This window comes from Lottia gigantea, assembly GCF_000327385.1.
Source record: "Lottia gigantea unplaced genomic scaffold LOTGIsca_16, whole genome shotgun sequence".
Lineage (NCBI taxonomy): Eukaryota > Metazoa > Mollusca > Gastropoda > Lottiidae > Lottia > Lottia gigantea.
In genome coordinates this window covers 287,829-308,660 of record NW_008707965.1, presented here as the reverse complement: position 1 = coordinate 308,660, position 20,832 = coordinate 287,829, and the positions used below count along the sequence as shown (strand labels likewise).

At 31.6% G+C, this 20,832-nt stretch overlaps 1 protein-coding gene across 1 annotated transcript; it reads right to left on the bottom strand.

Moving 5' to 3' along the window:
- Positions 1 to 1,514: 1,514 nt before the first annotated feature.
- LOTGIDRAFT_230852 (hypothetical protein) lies at positions 1,515 to 18,164 on the bottom strand (the record flags this gene model as incomplete). Its single annotated transcript, XM_009051092.1, has 17 exons — positions 1,515 to 1,627; positions 3,350 to 3,554; positions 3,828 to 3,955; positions 4,409 to 4,552; positions 4,815 to 4,979; positions 5,853 to 5,958; positions 6,276 to 6,472; positions 7,063 to 7,237; positions 7,868 to 8,016; positions 8,443 to 8,626; positions 9,088 to 9,200; positions 9,551 to 9,691; positions 10,213 to 10,347; positions 10,825 to 10,961; positions 13,256 to 13,418; positions 14,339 to 14,443; positions 18,134 to 18,164. 17 exons carry the CDS (start codon positions 18,162 to 18,164, stop codon positions 1,515 to 1,517), a joined length of 2,391 nt encoding a protein of 796 aa, XP_009049340.1.
- Positions 18,165 to 20,832: the final 2,668 nt, after the last annotated feature.

Sequence of the window (20,832 nt, the reverse complement as noted above, 5' to 3'; positions counted from 1 at the left end):
AGTTCACGACTATACAATTATTGCTCATTATTTTGTCATGCTTTGGACAAAATCTATGGTAACAGGAATTGTTTTTCCTATACATTTTGTTTATTATTAAAAGTGTTTTATCCCTGTAGATATATTTTTAATATCATTAAACTTGGAAATTGGGTTAATTTGAACAAAAACAACAACAGAACTTTGAATCAAAAACACCATTGTGAAGTGAAAAACTAATGGTGCTGGGCAGAAACTCAAAATACCTCTCCCATTTTCATAGGCATAGGTGTGTCCTACAAGAAACCAACAACCTCAGAGGATATAACAAATTTAGAAGGGACTTGGAAAATAACCTAATCCTAAATAACAAATGACGCCCATTACAAGGGGGGACTTTTTATTATTTCATCATTTTACTTTATTTCTTACTCTGGACTTATCTCATGTCAAGTTTTCTAGAACAAGGCCACTGATCTTAAAGGGATTGTAAAGATGTTTTCTAAATGTTGTATGTGTATCAGGAACTCTAATGGCATCAATTTGTACCATTTGAACAGACAGTTGGAGTTCTTGCAATTTCACTAAAACTATTTTTTACATACAATCTTAGAAAACCTCTTTACAATCCCTTTAATTTGGGGAATGAAATGCAGAAAGATTTAGTCTTTAAAAATTCAAAACAATCACATCTTTTGCAAGATAGTTGACACAAAACTTTTCTGGGGATTCAACAAAAACTGATTTTTAACCAAAATTATCAATTATAACCAATTTTGGGAAAAGAGTTTTAAGGGATGCAAAGAATTATGTCATCAAAGTAAAATAAATTAACCAGTCGACATCAATAAGCCTTTTATACATGAACCCTTTTCATATGTAACAGACATCATATTGACCTTTTCTTATAAAATGCACAGACACCAGAACTTAAAAATCCTAAGATGCTCAAAATGAAGACGAATTAAGCAGATATGACATAGAATCTTAGAGAATTCCATAGTCTTAATGTACGCAGAAAAATCAAGCAGATTGTTTCAGCCATTGAATAGATTTAAAGCCATGCCCATTATTTCTTTTCTGAAGGAAGTTTTACTTTCACTTTCAGCTGTTCAAATATGCAGTAAGTTTAAACTTAAAATTAAAATCAACTAAATGCAAATTTGGAACTACTTGTTCCTTGAACTTATAAAAAATTAAATAAAATTCAAAATAAAGTAACAGTTCTTATAGCGTTTATTGTACCAAGGGGTGACATTCATTTAAAAGATAAATATTTGGATTATCGAAGTATGGAAAATGCTAGTTTGATCACTCAGGAAAGTTGGTAAATTCTATAGTATTTAAATAGAGCAATATATATTCACTCTTTATATTTTTTTGTGAACATATTTGTGCTGACAATTTAAATTCTCAAAATGTCATTGTCAATCGAATTGTTTTTCCATTTCCAATAGTGCAGGTAAACTCAGGTCAAAATACAATTCATCTTAGTGAAGACAAACTAGCAGTTTACCTGTTAAAATTAATCCATATTACTTAATGTATGAATGAAACCCTACAGTACAAACTTGGTCTATATAGATACCTGGATTTGTATTGGGTTTGGGGGTTGGAGGTGGTGCTGCACTTTCTATCTGGGTTTTTCCTAAAGAGATATCCACAATTATCATTTTATGAAATCAAGGCATTTCAATGACAATCTACTTCTGAGCTTGAATTTTTTTCTTGTGTATGAACTTTTTTTTAGATTACAGTTGAACTGGGTTTGACACAACTTATTTCTTTTATATTCATATAGAGGAACTTCTCTCAAATTTGAATTTTCTTTTTATTTTATAAAATTTCATAATATCCAAACAAAAAGAGGGAATTATGTGCAAATAATGTTTTTAGATAAAAATTCAAATGAAGGGCAACCTGTATAAAAAACATCAAACTAATGGGCAATAAATAATTTTGAATTTTGTCCCTTGAATATTGGGTCTAATTGGATCATGTATAATTTTTGACTAAACGGCAAATACCATGAATCATTTGTAATAGAGGATATGTTTAATTTTATCTAATTGAGATGTCCAATGAAATAAGTATGTCATGTAACATATTGTATATTGTGATCGGCAGCTATATTAGTTTGAGGTTAACCCCAGTAAAATAAAAACATGATTAGAACCTTACCAGTCACAGGTTTGTATGTACCATCTAGAAGAAATTCAAGGGAAAGAAAAAAGAATAAATATCAAATGAAATCAATCAAAATTCCAGCTGAATCATGATTTCAGTATAATAATGATCTGTTACTACAGTTTTCAACACAACACAAATAAGCCTTTTCTTTCAAATTTAAAGGTAATATCATAAAATTGAAACAATGTTCTAAAAAGCAGAAATCAAGCAAAACATTATCTAATTGTTTCAAATGATAATTCTCCATGTTTGAGTGCAGGCAGATACTTTTTTTATCTTGTAAATAGCAGATTCTGTGCTATCACAAAGATTTAGAGTTTTAATAAATTTTCAACAATTACCAAAATTAAATTAAAAACTTGTGAATATGGTTTGAAAAGAAGCAAATAAAAAGTCTATAGCACAACTGAAATTTCCCCAAAAAATATTTTTCAGAACATTTGACAGATGGACAGACTCATAGTAAGCAAAAACTGAGGTGTTTGAATTCTGAGCTGCAATTAAAATAATTATCCAATGGATTCCAAATTTAAAACAAATACATTGAGTACAACATCAATATACTGTTGATTAAGGACTAAAAAATGGCTAAAACAAAATCATTTCAAAACAAAAATCCACACACATACAGAAAAAGAAAGGGAAAGATATATATATATATATACATTAGTTCATGAATATGACATTAGTAAAGGCAATGATTTTCAACAGACTAACTGGACTGTACTGTTTCTGACTTGTTTTCAAACGAAATATTATTTGTCACTTGTCAGATAAAATTTCAATATTAAAAAAATGCCACGCTTTTCAAGTATCAAACCAATCTTTGCTTTCCAATTGTTTCCAAAAATTTAGCTACAATGTCAGAAACAGTGTAGTCGAGCATGTCAATCACTTGATCGCAATTTCATTATTCGAGCAGAGGCAATGGATTTTTTGAGAACCTGGTTGAGGGAGCTTTGCGATCCAAATCACTGCAAGCATGCTAGTTTAGTCCACAAGTAATACAAATTAATTTTGATTCATCACTTTTACTAGCCTTTGCAGCTCTTTGTGTCCTTGGTGCATCTTGAGAGTTTAAGTAAAGCTCATTCTTGACTTAGACCAATGTCCACTGGACACTTCACAATATTGTTCATCCATCATCAGACGAACAAGATATAAATAGCAAATTCCTTACCTCCTTTTGAAGTTTGAAAGATGAGTTGACGTGCATCAGATTCACCAAGGGCATTAATGGCTTTAACCTCTGCTTGATAGAATGTATTTGGTTCTAGTCTTTCCAGTCTGTAGCTCGTAATGTCTCCCTTAGCCTCTTGTTTGATTGGCTTATCCAGTACTTTTGTCACCGCCCATGATGATTCCGAATCGCCTTTAACTTCAACCTAAGATATGAAAATTAAACATTTTATCGTCCAAATATTTTAAATCTACCCACAGTTGTAAATCTCAATGGATAAATTGTAAAAGATCTTTACTAGAAGGTTAAGAAGAGGATCCAAAAATAGGTGTTTATTTTCACTAGAAATCTCAAAGACATTATAGTACTGATTGGTCTGTCAAAAGGCTATAACAGAATTTAATACTTTACGGAGCTGCTAAATCCTTACAAGATGTGTCGTTAGTTGTAAGTGCCTCAAAATATGTTCATAACCCACCTTATTATAGCTGATCATATATCCAGTTATTGGACTACCTCCAGTCAATGGTTTAGCCCAACTTATGATATAGAAATCGGCATTCGGACCACTAGGAGTAGATGTAAATGATACAGGATTGGGTGGACCTAAAAAAAAAACACATTTGTTTTGTTAAATTGATAAACCAAATGATAATATAATGATGTATGAAGAACAGGTGAAGTATTCCACAGAAAATATAAAGACTAAAAGACATATAGTAAGAAAGACATATTAGGTTGAATTTACTAGCAGACTTCAAACTAAAACATTCATTTGCAAAAAAAAATTTAACAGGTGATAATATGTCTTTTCTTTTTTGAAAGTATGTCAGGCCTGAAAATAGTTTCATTTGTGCCAAGACTTCAGTAAATATTGATTGCCAGGGTCTTGTTGGATTTGTGCCAATTCATATTATCAAATATAAAATCTGTATCAAATTTTTAGTACAGCATTCGGGGGACTCTCGCAAACTGCTTTTGAGAGAGTCCATCAGGATTCTTCTATATTTCAATGAACGAATATTTAGGCCTCGTATGTTGTCACAAAAGGTTACTTACGGACTTTTGGAGTTTCTACATTCAGACTTTGAGAAGATCCATAGCCTACATTATTTCTTGCACTGACAGCTACTTTATAGGTCTTATCAGCTTCCAGTCCGACAATTCTGGCCACGGTTCTCTGTTCCCCAGAACTAGATGGCGCTGAAAGGAAAAACAGGGGATTTTATAGGTGTCTTTTTTCCAAATTTCTTAATCAAATATTTCAACACACATAACCTTAACAACTGATAAATACATTTGTATGTATTCAAAATGATTTAATCAGCACAAAATAATTCAAATACCACTTCAAATATTAAATATGAACTACAGTTAGGGAAATTAATCTAATACCAAATATACAATAGGTTTCAAAATAATGGATTAAAAAATCTAAGACATGCACCTCCTCGAAAAAACTTACGTTTTGAAGCTCTAGTTGTTTTGACGTCTGCACTGCCTTGTAAGTTATATTCTATCTTATAATCTAGAACAGGTTGGCCACCATTGTCAGCAGGAGGACTAATTATTAATTCAACAGATGTTGGAGTAGGATTGTCACTTTTTACCTGAACTGTTGATGGAGGCTCTAAAATACAAAATATTAATACATACAGATATACAGTATTAAGAAAAAATAAAGAAACAAAGAAACAACCATATCAGATCCTTTCTAACAGCTGGTCCTTGACCACCAATATTCCAACTCTCTAACCATCTGTGCTACATACCACTTCATAACTTATCTTAAGGTTCTTAGTAGGTATGGATTATGATCAACCCCATTTCTGTTTTGATCATATTTAAACAGGACAAATAAATGTTTAATCTTAGAATCTTTTTATTATAAATTATTTTAATCAAACATGAACAATAATTTTTAATAAACTAAGCAGCCAAATATTAATTATAGTCAATTCAAAATTATTATCTCATATCAAAACTGTTCATATGCAGGTTTGATTCATTGCTAGTCTTTGAAGCCCAGTATATTCCTGTTTACAACGAGGATATAGTCTGGGACTTTTGATTTAATTTTCTGTTACTACACTTTCAAGGGAGACAACAACAATTAAACATAGTCCATTTACAAGTCTCAAACAACTCGATCACAACCGAAACAATTTGGCTAGCCCCACAAATGATGCTGGTTTATATTCCATATTTCTATCCGAGGATGTTATCATTATAGATTTTTCGAGCAAAGAATTAATATTCATTAAATTATATTAATTAGACATTGTCTAATTCACTGAATTTTTTTGATTAGTTTTTCCTATCACCGAATGGATGTGGATTTACAACCAATCAGATTTAATGGTCACTGTAGAGTTTTGTAATTACAAAGATTTTAAGCAACCAGTCCAGACCATCTTTTGTCAAAGCTGTGCATAGACAAAGAGTGACCGGATGAAATGCAAACCATTTATCTTTTTGATCAAATTAGGGAAAGCATACATACTAGCTTTGGTAAAAGTAATTGTCTGTGTAGTTGTTCCATGAGCATTTTCAGCAGAACAGACATAGTCACCATAGATCCAGTCTTCATTATCAAGCAGTACAGCAATCTATAATTTATAACAAACATGACCACAATTAAACTACATCTGTATCCTTATTTCTAATTAATTACATGAATATGTTCGATTACCAAATTGACATCGATTCTAAACAGCAGGTAACTGATCAACAATTTTAAAATCTCCTTATCTTTGATTCTATATGTACATTTTTTTTCACTAAATATGTGAACTTTATTAACTGACAGTGTTTCAGACAAATGAAACTGAATAAAACATAGGAACCTTTACCATATTTACTTAAAGGAAAAACCAAGTGGATTTGCTTTGACTTATAAACTTTGATTTTTTTTTCAAAATCTTACCATAAGATCACTTGTCATTGTGCCTTGTCCTGGTTTACTGACAATTTGGAATGTGGTGTTGTCTGCTATATTCTCACCATGACGAGACCATTTAATAAACGCTTCAGGTTCAGCATTAGCAATACATCTGACCTCACTACGGTGATTAGCCCAACCGTATGTCTGAGTGTATGGGGTATCATCAAAGTTTGGTTTGACTGAAATGAAATTTCAAATAAATTGTAACTCTATTTAAATGGTTATCTGTAAATTGTTAAAAACTAAAACGTTACCAAAGAAAATCAATGAAAAATGGCTCTAAAGATCAGAATATTGGTAATAATAGTTAAATAAGATAGTGGACCACAGCCATATACGCCAACCACGGCATGCGGATGGTAAATATTCAAGATTTTGGGACAAGGGCAATAACTCTGCTTCCAACGGTCAAAAATTTGAACTTGATCTTCGTTTTATGAACATGTATACACATACCGAATTTCATTTAATTCCATCAAAAAAAATCTAGTGTTTAGAGCATTTACAAGCAAATGCTGACGGACGGACTGACAGACAGGGGTGCCGACAATATACGTCCACATAGAGAGATGTGGGCGTATAAAAATGAAATTAAATTGTAGTGGTCACTAGCTGAAAGTCAAAATCTCAAATAATTGTGAAATTCTTAACAAATAAGCTAATTACCTAATAGAAAAATTTAGCCAATGCTAATGGGAAAAGTTGGGCAGGTTCTAAATGAAACAAGATGCCAAACATGTTAAACTTTACAAAATGACCAAAAACTCACATTGAACAGTAACTGATCCATTTTCACTGGCACTACCAGCAGAGTTAGTAGCTGTACAAGTATAGGTGTTTGTGTCACTGGATTTTAAAGCAGCAAATATCAACTTTAATTCTGACTTCCAGGAACCATCAGGTAACTGATCCTTTTTCTGCTCTAGTGTGGCTCCTTGGAGTGTCTATAAACAAAATTCATATGTCAAATCATTTACTTTAACGAGGTCAATAGACACACACAGTCCCAGTCAAGTTGAGTTGATCAAATGAAGACAATGAAGTTCAACAACACCAAATTAAAGGGATACTACCCCTTAAAATGGGCAAAAATTTAAAGTCTCAAACTTGGTCAACAAACAACAGGTGTCGTGTCTACAGAGTAGAATATCTACATAAGATGATATATCCATTAAACTAAATAATCATTGAAATATGCTTAAGTACGTTTCAAATTACTTAGTTTAATGAATTATTACTTACTTTTATGGGTTTATTGGATTATCGAAGGATTTTTAAATTGTATATTTATAACACCAAGTAAAACTCTTTAAAAATTTCAATTTTTTAGTCTATGCATTGAAATGATCAATTTTTTGTTTTAAGTCTAACAGGGTTCATACAGCACTTTGCCTCAAAAATTCAAAGACTTTTCAAGGACTCTGGGCTAGGATATTAGTCTGACAGAATACACATGTACCTTACTTCTTAACTGTGAAATATATATTTGTCAATGGGGTTAATGATAGAAATATACACAATTTGACTCAACTCAAAATTTTAAAGTTTAAAAACAAATTGGAAGAGTTACTTACTCCTGATTGGTCAGAAGAGAAGGCAACATCAGAACCAAATTTTTTCCATGTAAGATCAGGGGCTGGGTTACCCTCGCCAACACAGGTCAACTCTCCTGGTTCTCGTTCTACTTTAGAAATATCAGTTATTGAAGTGATCCTTGGTGGAACTGAAAAAATAGATTAAACCTATAGCAATTTAGCATTCAGAAACACATTGGTTAAGTTCATTTGCACTAAAAACAACTAGAGAGTCAATCCTTAATCTTCACCATGGAATTGCTAAATTAATTTTGGGTCATTTTTGACTATTTCTAGAACTTGCTAATATGAATAATTAGCAGTTTATTGAAACATCATTATTTATATATAAGCCTTGAAAGTGTTTGTGAACCCTGATTCACAAAATTAAGATGAGATAAAACCCATCTTTCAAGAAAAGCTGCAAACTGGATTAGTTAATAAAGTTAACTTTAAAACTGATTTTACCAATGACCAATCAGATAACAATAAATGACCCCAAGGTAAAGATTATGTAGGTTTCCCTTTATACATTTTCAAAAGATATAAGAGAGATATAAATAAAACTGTCTTACTGAGGACTTCAACGGTAACAATTTCTTCAATCTTGCCACCAGTTTTACTACCACGTACTCCATCCTTGATATTGCTGGCTACACATTTATATTCACCCGAATCAGTGGCCTCTATCTTTTCAATCTCTAATCTGCCATTAACGTCATATATTATATATCGTGATCCCTCTAAATATTGGTCATCCTGGAAAAAAGACAATTTGAAAATGAAATGGTATGCTCCTTCTTGAGAAAACACCTGATGCCGATTCTAAAGCTATTTCAACTCAGCATTCCTTTCAAAGAGCAACATTGTTAACACTGTTTACAGGCAGGTTGGTGTTAGATGGTGATGAGAACCTAGTCTAATAAAAGCACTGAACTTTGTCACAATGTAAAGATTCAACAAGGTGCAATTTGAAATTATGTCATTAAATAAATTCAACCTTACAATGCACTTAGTCTGATAATTAGTTCAACTCTTTTTGATAGCTTGTTCTGCTGTATTAAATTTCAGACCTGATTTCTGAACCATTTACCCTGATATGGATTTTCAAATATCTGAATCTCTCTTAAACAGTATAAAATAATTTCCTCTCAAGTAGTAAGTTGCTGTCCTATCTATATTCTCATCATATACATCAAGTATCAATATTTCATACCAACCTTATAGAAACTAAAGATAGGTTGTGGGTCTCCAGTAGCAAAACAACTCATAGTGAATTTTTTACCAACTACAGCAGGACTAAATGTGGCTGGTCGACTAGATTTTGGTGGAACTAAAATGAAAGAAAACAAGTTAACAAACCAAGTCAATCGTTAAGTCTTTTAGACTAATATCAATACTTTATTCGGTCAAGGATTTCATTTATTGACTGACTAATTCAATAAAACATGATCGTGTGCTAAAATGTTGCAAATGCAGAAAAACTCTACACAATAATCAATTTTCCCTAACAAGTTGAACAGTTAAAGTTCTAAGCAAGTTCCTCAACTTAATTGTATTTACGTGCAATGCAGATGTGTTTCTTTTTGAATTGGCAATTGGGCCGAGGGAAACTTGTCCAGGACAGCAACAGCATTATCCTACTGTTTTAATAAATTGAAATAAATAAATATGATGACTTACTGGTAACTTCAATAGTGATATCATATTGTAAGAAATCTCCCATGCTAGGTACATTGACTGAACAGAAATATTTTCCATTATCTTCTTCTGTTATATTCTTTATCACCAGTCCATCTTTCTTTTGAATAAAACGACCATTAGCTGCATGGAAAATAAAATATTTTGTTATGACAAACTATTATTCATTATGGTATGACATATAAAGTATTTAGATGACATCTTCTATTTCAAATAATTTATCTTCAGAATTTAGGTTGCTGTAAATCTGAACAAAATGTCCTGAGAAATATTGTCAGCAGAGGAATTAATATGATGTAAAGTTCACATACTAGGGTTGTTTTTGGATGCCCCAAAAAATCTTATCACTATATGCAAGACTTTGAAACCAACTCCAGAAAAAGTGTTACTCCCTAAATTCAGGTCAATTATTCAGGATAGATATTTCTAGAATATTTATTAAATGTCAACATATCAGGAATATAAAAAAGATTTATTTACAAAATGTGATTTCAAAATGCCATTGAAAGATTATCTTCCGTTCCCTTTCTCAGCTCAATACCAAGCGTTTCATTGAATTAATTGAATCAATAGATCTATTTCATGAAAGAATTAAGCAAGTATGGGAAGTTTGAAATGTGAAGTAAATCAAAGGTAAAACTTACTTGAGTCAATTGGCCTTTCATCACCATACAACCAGTCAACACTTGCTGATGTGGCATCAACATTACATTCAATAAAGGCATCAGTATTGATATTGGGCCGTTGTTTTTTTGGAGAATCAATGATGGTGATACCCTCTGGAAAGAAATAAACAACATATATTAGTGAATTATACTATATATTGAGAAAGTTTTGAACAATTAAATTCCAAAGGAATGCAGCAATATCGTGGGTGATCGCTTGAAATCTCGTATAACGATATATGACACGGAATTACTTTGAAAGAAAAACGCAAAAAACTATTTGTATTTTCATCCGCAGAAAAGGAACATTGAACCTCGTATAATAATATATTTTACGAGGTCTTAAATCTGACTGTTTATATACGTGTTATTTAATTAGTGCTTTTTGAGTTATTTACAATCAAGCTAAGAATACGAGGTTTTGATCACAAGATCCCCGCTTTTACGAGCCTTCGAACAGTACCAAAACAGGACCAAATATGGCATATATGAGGTTTCAAGCTCATAAAAACTCCAAATATCTTAATGCTAAGTCACCATTAAAAAATAACCAATATATAACCCTAATAACTAAATATATTGCACACTTACTGTATAATTCAATAGCAAGGGATTTTTCTACAGGGTTACCATTAATAGTGGCTTTACAAGAATAGGATCCTTCATCTCCATTCCGTAATTTAGGAATCATCAACGATAACTTATTACCATATCCTGATACTTTTATTCTACAAAATATAATCATATATAATCAATGATTGAAATTCTGAGTAACAACTTGTTTTAATATTTCTATAACACTATTGAGCACTATTTTAACAGAGATACTTCTATACCACTCTACAATTGCTGTATTGAGCACTATTTTAACAGAGATATTTCTAAATCGCTCTATAATTGCTGCACATATTGAGCATTATTTTAACATATATTTCTATATCACTCTACAATTGATGTTTTGAGCACTATTTTAACAGAGATATTTCTATATCACTCTACAATTGATGTTTTGAGCACTATTTTAACAGAGATACTTCTATATCACTCTACAATTGCTGTATTGAGCACTATTTTAACAGAGATATTTCTAAATCGCTCTATAATTGCTGCACATATTGAGCACTATTTTAACTTATATTTCTATATCACTCTACAATTGATGTTTTGAGCACTATTTTAACAGAGGTATTTCTATATCACTCTACAATTGATGTTTTGAGCACTATTTTAACAGTGGTATTTCTATATCACTCTACAATTGCTGTATTGAGCACTATTTTAAGAGTGGTATTTCTATATCTCTCTACAATTGATGTATTGAGCTTTATTTTAACAGAGATACTTCTAAATCGCTCTACAATTGCTGTACATATTGAGCACTATTTTAACAGAGGTATTTCTATATCGCTCTACAATTGATGTATTGAGCACTATTTTAACATATATTTCTATATCGCTCTACATTTGATATCACTCTACAATTGATGTATTGGACACTATTTTAACAGAGATACTTCTATATCACTCTACAATTGCTGTATTGAGCACTATTTTAACAGAGATATTTCTAAATCGCTCTATAATTGCTGCACATATTGAGCATTATTTTAACATATATTTCTATATTGCTCTACAATTGATGTTTTGAGCACTATTTTAACAGAGATACTTCTATATCACTCTACAATTGATGTATTGAGCACTATTTTAACAGAGATACTTCTATATCACTCTACAATTGATGTATTGAGCACTATTTTATAAGAGATACTTCTATATCACTCTACAATTGCTGTATTGAGCACTATTTTAACAGAGGTATTTCTATATTGCTCTACAATTGATGTATTGAGCACTATTTTAACAGAGTTACTTCTATATCACTCTAAATTGAAGTATTGAGCACTAATTTTACAGAAATCAAAATGAAATGAATGGAGTTTTACGTCCTACTCTTCTCCACCTTGTGGGCTAATGAAGACGGGCAACGCCATGCAGGGTGCCATGAGGGAAATTTTGCCAGGACAGCGGCATTAGCCTGCTCTTTTTCGATTTCCAACTGTCGAGGTATCTTTAACGTGCACAGCCTGTAGCACACGAGGCTTCGGTTTATTGTCCCATCCGAACGACTAGACGCTTTTTCCATGTCAGTCCCTCTTACCTGCATCACTGACAGGGGGAAACCGGGTTGAAAAATCCGAAGGTATTATCTCGACCTATGCCGGGATTGAACCCTGGACCTTCAGGTTAGCGAGCAAGCGTCTAACTCACTGAGCCACCGCGGCTCCCCACTATTTTTACAGAGGTATTTCTAAATCGCTCTACAATTGCTGTATTGAGCACTATTTTAACAGAGGTATTTCTTTATCACTCTACAATTGATGTATTGGGCACTATATTAACAGTGGTATTTCTATATAACTCTACAATTGAAGTATTGAGCACTATTTTAACAGAGGTATTTCCATATCGATCTACAATTGATGTATTGAGCACTATTTTAACATATATTTCTATATCGCTCTACATTTGATATCACTCTACAATAGATGTATTGAGCACAATTTCAACAGAGGTATTTCTATATCACTTTACAATTGATGTATTGAGCACTATTTTATCAGAGATACTTCTAAATCGCTCTATAATTGCTGTACATATTGAGCACTATTCTAACATATATTTCTATATCGCTCTACATTTGATATCACTCTACAATTGATGTTTTGAGCATTATTTTAACAGAGGTATTTCTATATGGCTCTATAATTGATGTATTGGGCACTATTTCAACAAAGGTATTTCTATATCACTCTACAATTGAAGTATTGAGCACTACTTTAACAGTGGTATTTCTATATCACTCTACAATTGCTGTATTTTTAGCACTATTTTAACAGAGGTATTTCTACAAAGCTCTACAATTGATGTATTGAGCAATTCAAAATGTTTGCATGTTTACAAGGGAAAATGGCCCTTATTAGAGCATTATTTACAACAAAAATGAAAATAAATAACTTACGGTCCAGTTTTAGCAGTAACTTGTGTCCCACTGGCATCAAACCATTGTAAATTGGCTGATTCATCTGCTGCTAAACCATCAACACTACACGTTAATTTAATACCTTCATCTATCTTTTTCACTAACTTATCCACATCGGGTTCCATTAACAATTCTTGACATGCTGAAATTACAGAAAAAATATATTGATGACTTAAATCTATGAGCAACACAGGCTGAAACGACCAGTTATCAAAATCATTTTGCCTTCTCAGAAGCGATTTCATTACTACATATACATTTTCATGCACATTTGAAGTATAAACAGACTGAGAAGAAAAACAGCACAAATAAGAAATAGAAATTGCAGCTCACATTTCATAAACAAAATGTGAATGATTTATCTACGCACATATATATTATAGAAATGTTTTACTCCCTTCGATTATGTATCTTGTCTGAATATTTTGTGTTTGTGTTTATAGGAAGAGTGGATGTAGATTTTTCTGTAGTCTGTTTGAGAGATCAATATCATAATCAGAATTTCACTGAATTTCGATTTATTCTACAATCGTTTAAAGTATATTTTCAACAATGGGTCCCTGTAATAAATGTTTGCACTGTAAGCTTATATCAGCCATTATATTGATTTCTAGAAAACTGAAACTAATGATGGTAGGCAATTCTATTCCTGTCCTTTTATCTCAGATAATATTCCCTCTACTTATCTCCCTTACATCCGGCTAATTGTTCAAATTTCTACCTTGCAGCTAAAAGGTTGTTTTGACTTCAACAGCACTTCTGAAGGGATGTAGTTCATTACTGAAAGTAACATTCTAGTGTGAAAATAAAGTAAGTTTGGAGATGTTGCATGAAACACAGAAATAGTGCTCGCACGATATATATCATTGAATCGATGTTTTGCAATACAACATGTCACAATACGCATATCATATCACAAGGTTGTGTATCAATACATGACAATAACTTTCATTCAATATTTCTTTCACTGGCTTGACTGAAACTGTTGAAAACTGGGTTCCTTGTCATTCATTTTTATATTGATTGATACATAGACTTTGTTTGAAACGTATCAAACTTAACCTTTCTGCAGAATATCAGAAAAATCTAATTTTTCACCATTGATATCAGACAATCTGACTTGAATGGTCACACTGGAAGCTGGACTGGTGTGATGTGCCCGATACTCTACAAGATTAGAAATTTCTTTAATATTTAAGTTCTTATTGTCTTTTCCAAGTCCATGACAAAAACAAATATAAAAAATGTCATTGTATTTAATTTCAGCTGCCAGAGAGAGATAATAAGATCAAGCATGTACAACAAACAACCGATATGCTTAATAAACTTGATTACCATTCTTACTGTAGTGGAAAAACTCTAACCTACACAAGTTTACATGAAGACCTCTTAAAATAATTTAATTACTTAGTTACCATGGTAACAGAGAACTGTGACATGTTACAAAAGCATGAACACTAAAATAAATCAAATTTATTTCTATCTTGTTCTTTCATCTCTGGCCTTTCATCAACCATTCTATTGTTTTGTTTGAAATCAAAACAGAGTTTGTTTTCAAATCTTTACATTTTTTTTTTTAATATCAAATCTTGTTGGTGACAGGATTTAATATAAAACATTCCACTATCAGATGACGGCAGTAGGGGTCAGGAAAAAACACAATAGGCAAATTCCAATTAGACTTGGCATGAAAATGAAAAAAAATTTATTGCAACAAAAACTGTGAACTCTCTGAAAGGGATGCTGAGTCTACATGAGTAAAATATTGAGTACAGTACCAACAACAGCTAATGTAGACTCTATGAAAGGGACACCAAGTCGGCAAAGCCATTAAAGCAGTATCTGGCTTAGTATGATTTCCTTCAATACAGTGCAAAATTTCTCACCAACATTTTACAAGAGTCTGTTAATTTAACTGCTTCCGAATCATGATTTATGTCTTTTAGAAGATTTGAGCCTTGATTTATCCAGAGAAAGCTCAGTAAATTATTTCATTGCCATAAGGTATGTCTAATAATGACTTTGATTCTTATTTTGAACAGTAATTGGATACAGGTAATCTGTTTACTCCAGTTACATTAAGAGTTTATTTTATCCAGGCAGTTACATAATTAAGAAAATAAGACTATGGTACAATAACATGAGAACATGATTGAGACTTAACGAAGCTTGTAATTAGTTAATTTGGAGAGAATCTGATATCACTATCTTTTAATACTGGAGTTAAATAAGAGTACACACTTAACATCTACAAACAATAGGGGGCTACCAACACAAACATCAGTTAGGTATAAGGAGTTTGTTTTGACTGTCGTTTAAGAAGTTTGGTAAACAAATTTAATGCACCTCTGGTCAGCTAAAATATATTTAGAGGGTTAAATAATTTGGCTACTTTGTCTAAACAATTATTTACTTAATTGTTTGAAAATGAGGTATGTACTCATATGTATGCAAACCACAGAAGGAATGGGAATAATGAAACCAAAACAGAGACAAATGCATATTTGATGTAAATTGAAAGTTTCACTATTATTGCAAATTTACAGCCTTTTTTCAAATCAATCCACATTCATAACAGGCAGGTTGATACAGGAAAACCATCTTATATAAAGTCGATATTTATTATCAGCTGTTGATTCATAAAGGTTCATTGCTTATTTGAGCATCTTACCATTAAAGGTATAAAGATTAGCCGAAAGGTTGGGAACCAGGGCTCAGAACCAAGTGCTCAAAAGGTCTCAAATCTAACATATAACATCCAATTAAACCATGTAGTAATTGAGTTATACAGTTGGTTAAAATACTGTACATGTATTCCAGTTATTTCATTAATCTTCAGTTAAATCTGACATTCCATCAGATTCAAACATCAAAGGGAGACCACCTGCCTACAAATATTTTAATTTATCTCAGACTACAAATCTAGGGTTTAAAATTAACTCAAGTTAACATCATTCAAGAAAAAATGCTGAAGTTTTTGTTTTAATTTAACAAACTACACAAGTACATTCTGAGTTAATTTAACAATAGTATTCAAATGATAAAGTTCTTGTCTATGGCAATATCAAGTAGAATGAAATGGAAAATGTCTTCAAATACTGTTTATTTCTTTATGCACCAACTGTAATGAAGCGAAAAGTGGACTTATTTGAAATAGTCCAAGTCATATCTATTACCAGTCTTAAAAATATCAAATGAAATGAAATCAGGGAAGTGTGATACTGAATATAAGATATAGAATGAATATATTTATATTTGTTAGTGTATTGATTCTGGCCTGAAGTAACCCAGACACATCAATATAACAGATACTTTGTAACAACATTCATTATACCCTTTAGTTTCTAATACACTCTCATTTCTATACTATGACAGACAAACTCACACACCCAAAATATATGGTCTGACAAACTAGAGCAGTACGGTACGATAGTTCTTAAAATTCATGGAAATAAAGGAATTTGTGTTTGCACACAGTCAACATTGGATACAGAAAGCACCATCATTAGAAATATTACACAGTTCAAATTTTTAACAATATAACGTCTAAATCAACAATCATATTTAAATCATCCTCTTGTTTTAATATTCCCAAACTCACTTTACAACTCGGATTTTGGGAAGTGATTGTGGATTTTCTTTTGTCCTTGGTGATTGGGGCTTTTGTGCACATGGCCTTTTGTCATTGTGAAAATATGTGCCAGGCCTTTCATATGTCCAGCTATCACTTAAGATTCTGTACCGTGCTTGCATTGTAATGAATTGAAAACTAACTATTAGACATTACATAATATGATTTCTTTAGTCATTGATAGAAATATTTGAATATTATAATCTGACATGGAAACATATACCAATAAAGGCAATAGAATATTATAGGAGTGTTATGCATAAGGTTTTCAATGTTTAAATTTTGTATATTAACGTATTGTTTGATATTGCTTTGGCTATGTATGGTGTGCAGGGGTATGTATGGTGTAATCTTTGCTATAAGGTTATCATTGATAGATGATTTTCAATATAATGAAATATGCATCTGTCTTTTCCTGGACACAAGGCATTAACATTGAACCTTTTAAACTAAATGACTATCTCCTGAAGGATTCTAAATAAGTTCAAACGACAATGTGGAACCAATTTTATTGCTGTATCAGACATATTTCACGCCTGCCACAGAAACAGAATTGATTAAAAATTCAATTTAGAAATGTCAAGGTTGTTGTGTTCATTTATAGTAATGGTAGAGCTGAAGTTATTAAATAGAGAGCCTATTGATTCCGGTGTCTGTCTCTAGAATTAAATCTTTCATGCAATGCTACAGACTTCAAAGACTCCTGGGACATATTCATCACCAGTAGCTTCTTTATCTATCAGCTTACGCAACAGGTTATTTTAGATTGTTAAGCAATTAATAGGCCCCTTGAGCAACAATTTCTTAACATCATGCAAAACAGACTGGTTTTACACAGCATAGATTTCTCCAATAAGTATCTGCAGCCATACAAGAGGACAGGTCTGTTTGTCTTTTCAGTGCGCTTGACCATTCTGTCATACCATAACTTCAACATGCTTGAAATAATATGACCATCTTCAAAGTACCTTATTATTTAGGAATATGCTTGAACCCAAGATAAAAAACATAACTTAATTCAATAGAGCTCTTTTACAATAACAACTGTTGCAGGAGTCTTAGACTGTTTTAATTAATGATTTACAAACATATACAAATAAAGACCACTTAAACTTAAATGTTTCTGTAATATACAGATTGGAATATTAATATTCAAATGTATATTATTAATTTGAATTAATTTTAAACTGATTTGTTTGTGATAATAATAATTAAACTAGACATACTTTTAAGTCCTGAATCATAAAGAGGTGACATTTTCTGACCTTGCCTGACCTTTACAGGAGGATAGTTTATCTGAAGTTGACATTACACATTAATTCAGGGTGAGGATTCACTGAATTTTGATAGAATTTATAGGGTACCAGGGGGTGGACTATGACAATGAAGAGTAATTTCATAGTCAAGATTAAAGTAGGCTCTCCAGTGCTCATTGACATAAAATAAGGGATAATTTAAGGGCTTATTACAAATTTTATAACTAAATCCGGGCAGTTTTAGACATTTAAATGCATTACTTTCGCACATTTGACACTCAAGAAATTTACGAAAATACAAAAATTGAAAAAATGAGGTTTTACTTGCTTATATCTTACGCAATACTAAACAGTATTCCTGTCAACAAGATATAAGATGATTAAAGGTCTGAAGAGCTACTATAATTTTACAAGAGTTACCAACTTAAACTTCATCAATCCCATCTACCAACAGGATCTTTGCTAATGAATTATTCATTCCCATCTACAGTGGAGTTAAGTAAGGGTTTAACTTAAGATTTTCTCTACCAACTAAGCCACCCAGATGAAATTTAAAATTTCATGCACATCAATGACATCAATCTATTTATACAATTGCCATGTTTATCTAAAGCTTTCAACATGAAAATTCAAAATTCATCACCTGAGTTGAAAAATTTCAAGTAACACCTTTCCCAATATGGCAAGCCACGAGTTCAACTTAACACTGAACATACAATACAATTATCTCTACAAATTTTGTTAAAAAAAACATGACATTCAGATATTGAAGTCTTCAAATTTCCAGTAAACCTCTCTGGAACAGAGCTGGAATAAGGAATCATCTTTGTGGTTCAGCTCATAAAAGTTAAATCTAGAATTTCCAGCATAAGAGGATGAGGTGTTGGTCCTATTTGTTTAAATGTAGACTAGTCCAGACCAGTCCCTTTTTTGAGAATACAAGTGTTATCTCACTCTACTTGTCTTATCTTTAGATCTACCTTTTTTTTTGCACATTAATAATCAGAATGGTAAATCCCCCTCATTAAATTTAGTTTTTAATTGAAGTAACCCTTCATAAATAAAACATTGCCATAAAATTTTGACAGTGAAGAAGAAGAGTAATCACTTTAATCTGAAGTGAATACTATTATAAAGACTTTGGTCATATCAGGTCACTGGGGGTTCAGCCTCACTCAATTCTCTTTCTGACATTCTCACCCCTAGGACTACATCACATTCCACATTATCTCCACATTCTATACCCTTATCTTCAAAATTCTACACTTAAAATTCCCAGTTCACATTTTTAAGTAAACAATAGACTATCAGAGATGAGTGATAAAAATGCCATGGGGAGTACAATTCCACTCAGACATTTCAATTCAGAGAATTTTCTCAGATCTTTTGTTCATCTGAGATCCACCTCAAATCAGACAAAAGTGGCACCAAGTGTATAGAAAGTAAAGATATACTTTTCATAATTTCTGACACTTATCAAACGGCAAAGATAAGATATCTTCAGATTTCAAAGTTGGGTAGAGTTCTATGGTTTTATATCCTTTTTAAAACACTTTGAAGTGCAAGGGATACGAATTTTTCTGATTCAATTGTTTGACAATATTACGTTTTCAGCACATCAGAAAGTTGAAGTAATTGTTTGATAATATTGCATTTTCTTTGTACATGACAAAGGTTGATTGTTATGATAATCTTGCTTCAAGCTATTTTCAAGACATTATTTTTGAAAATGCAATAATGATAGGCCGAATTCAATATACAATATACAGTATTTTATTTAAGGATAAAAAAAGTATTTGAATATTGAAGTTATGAACTGTGTATGGATTAAAATGTATGAAGATCAATATCTGACTATTGACACCTGGCTCTAGGAATGACAAGAATGTTACAATAATATTATACTTATATTGTCTAGACAAACACAATGATACTAGTTCAATATGTTAAACACTTTCATTCTATTTATTTACTGCTTATACTTTTAAGAATTTTTATCCATCATCAGAAATAGATACATGACATCAGAAATAGATACATGATGTGTCAAGAGCAATAATTTAACCTAACATCAATACAGATGTGGCTGCAAATGCTGTTTTTAAAGTAGGCACTCATGCAAAAAAAGATATATCTCTATTAACATTTGAGTAAGTTAGCATCACATAACAAGCTATTTGTGTGAATAAAATGTAACAAGCGAACTATTCAATGTAAGGCTATTGGCACAGGGCACATCTATTCATGATCTATCAAAGAATTATCCCTACAAGTTTAATAAGTGACAGGGTAGAAAGGGACCAGCTGTGTCTAATCAACAACAACAAAAAAGATTCAGAAAGCAAGATTCAAATTTTTATTTTTTAAAAATCTTAATCTTTCTAAAAATGAGTCATACATGTTAATTTCAAAATGCACTTGAAATAAATGAAGCTCTTATTGTGAATAAAATCAATTTTCAGCCACAGATGTATTCAAATTCTGTGTTCATAAACTCACAAACTATTTATTTCCTTTGAATATCATCTTAAAATTTTTTCCAACATCAATATTCAATTTCCAGACGTGCATTTTAATTCTTGGAATAATTCAATAACAGACAATTCAAAAGAGCATTTTTTGAAAATATAATGATTTTCTTCAAGAAATATATTGATTTTCTACAATGG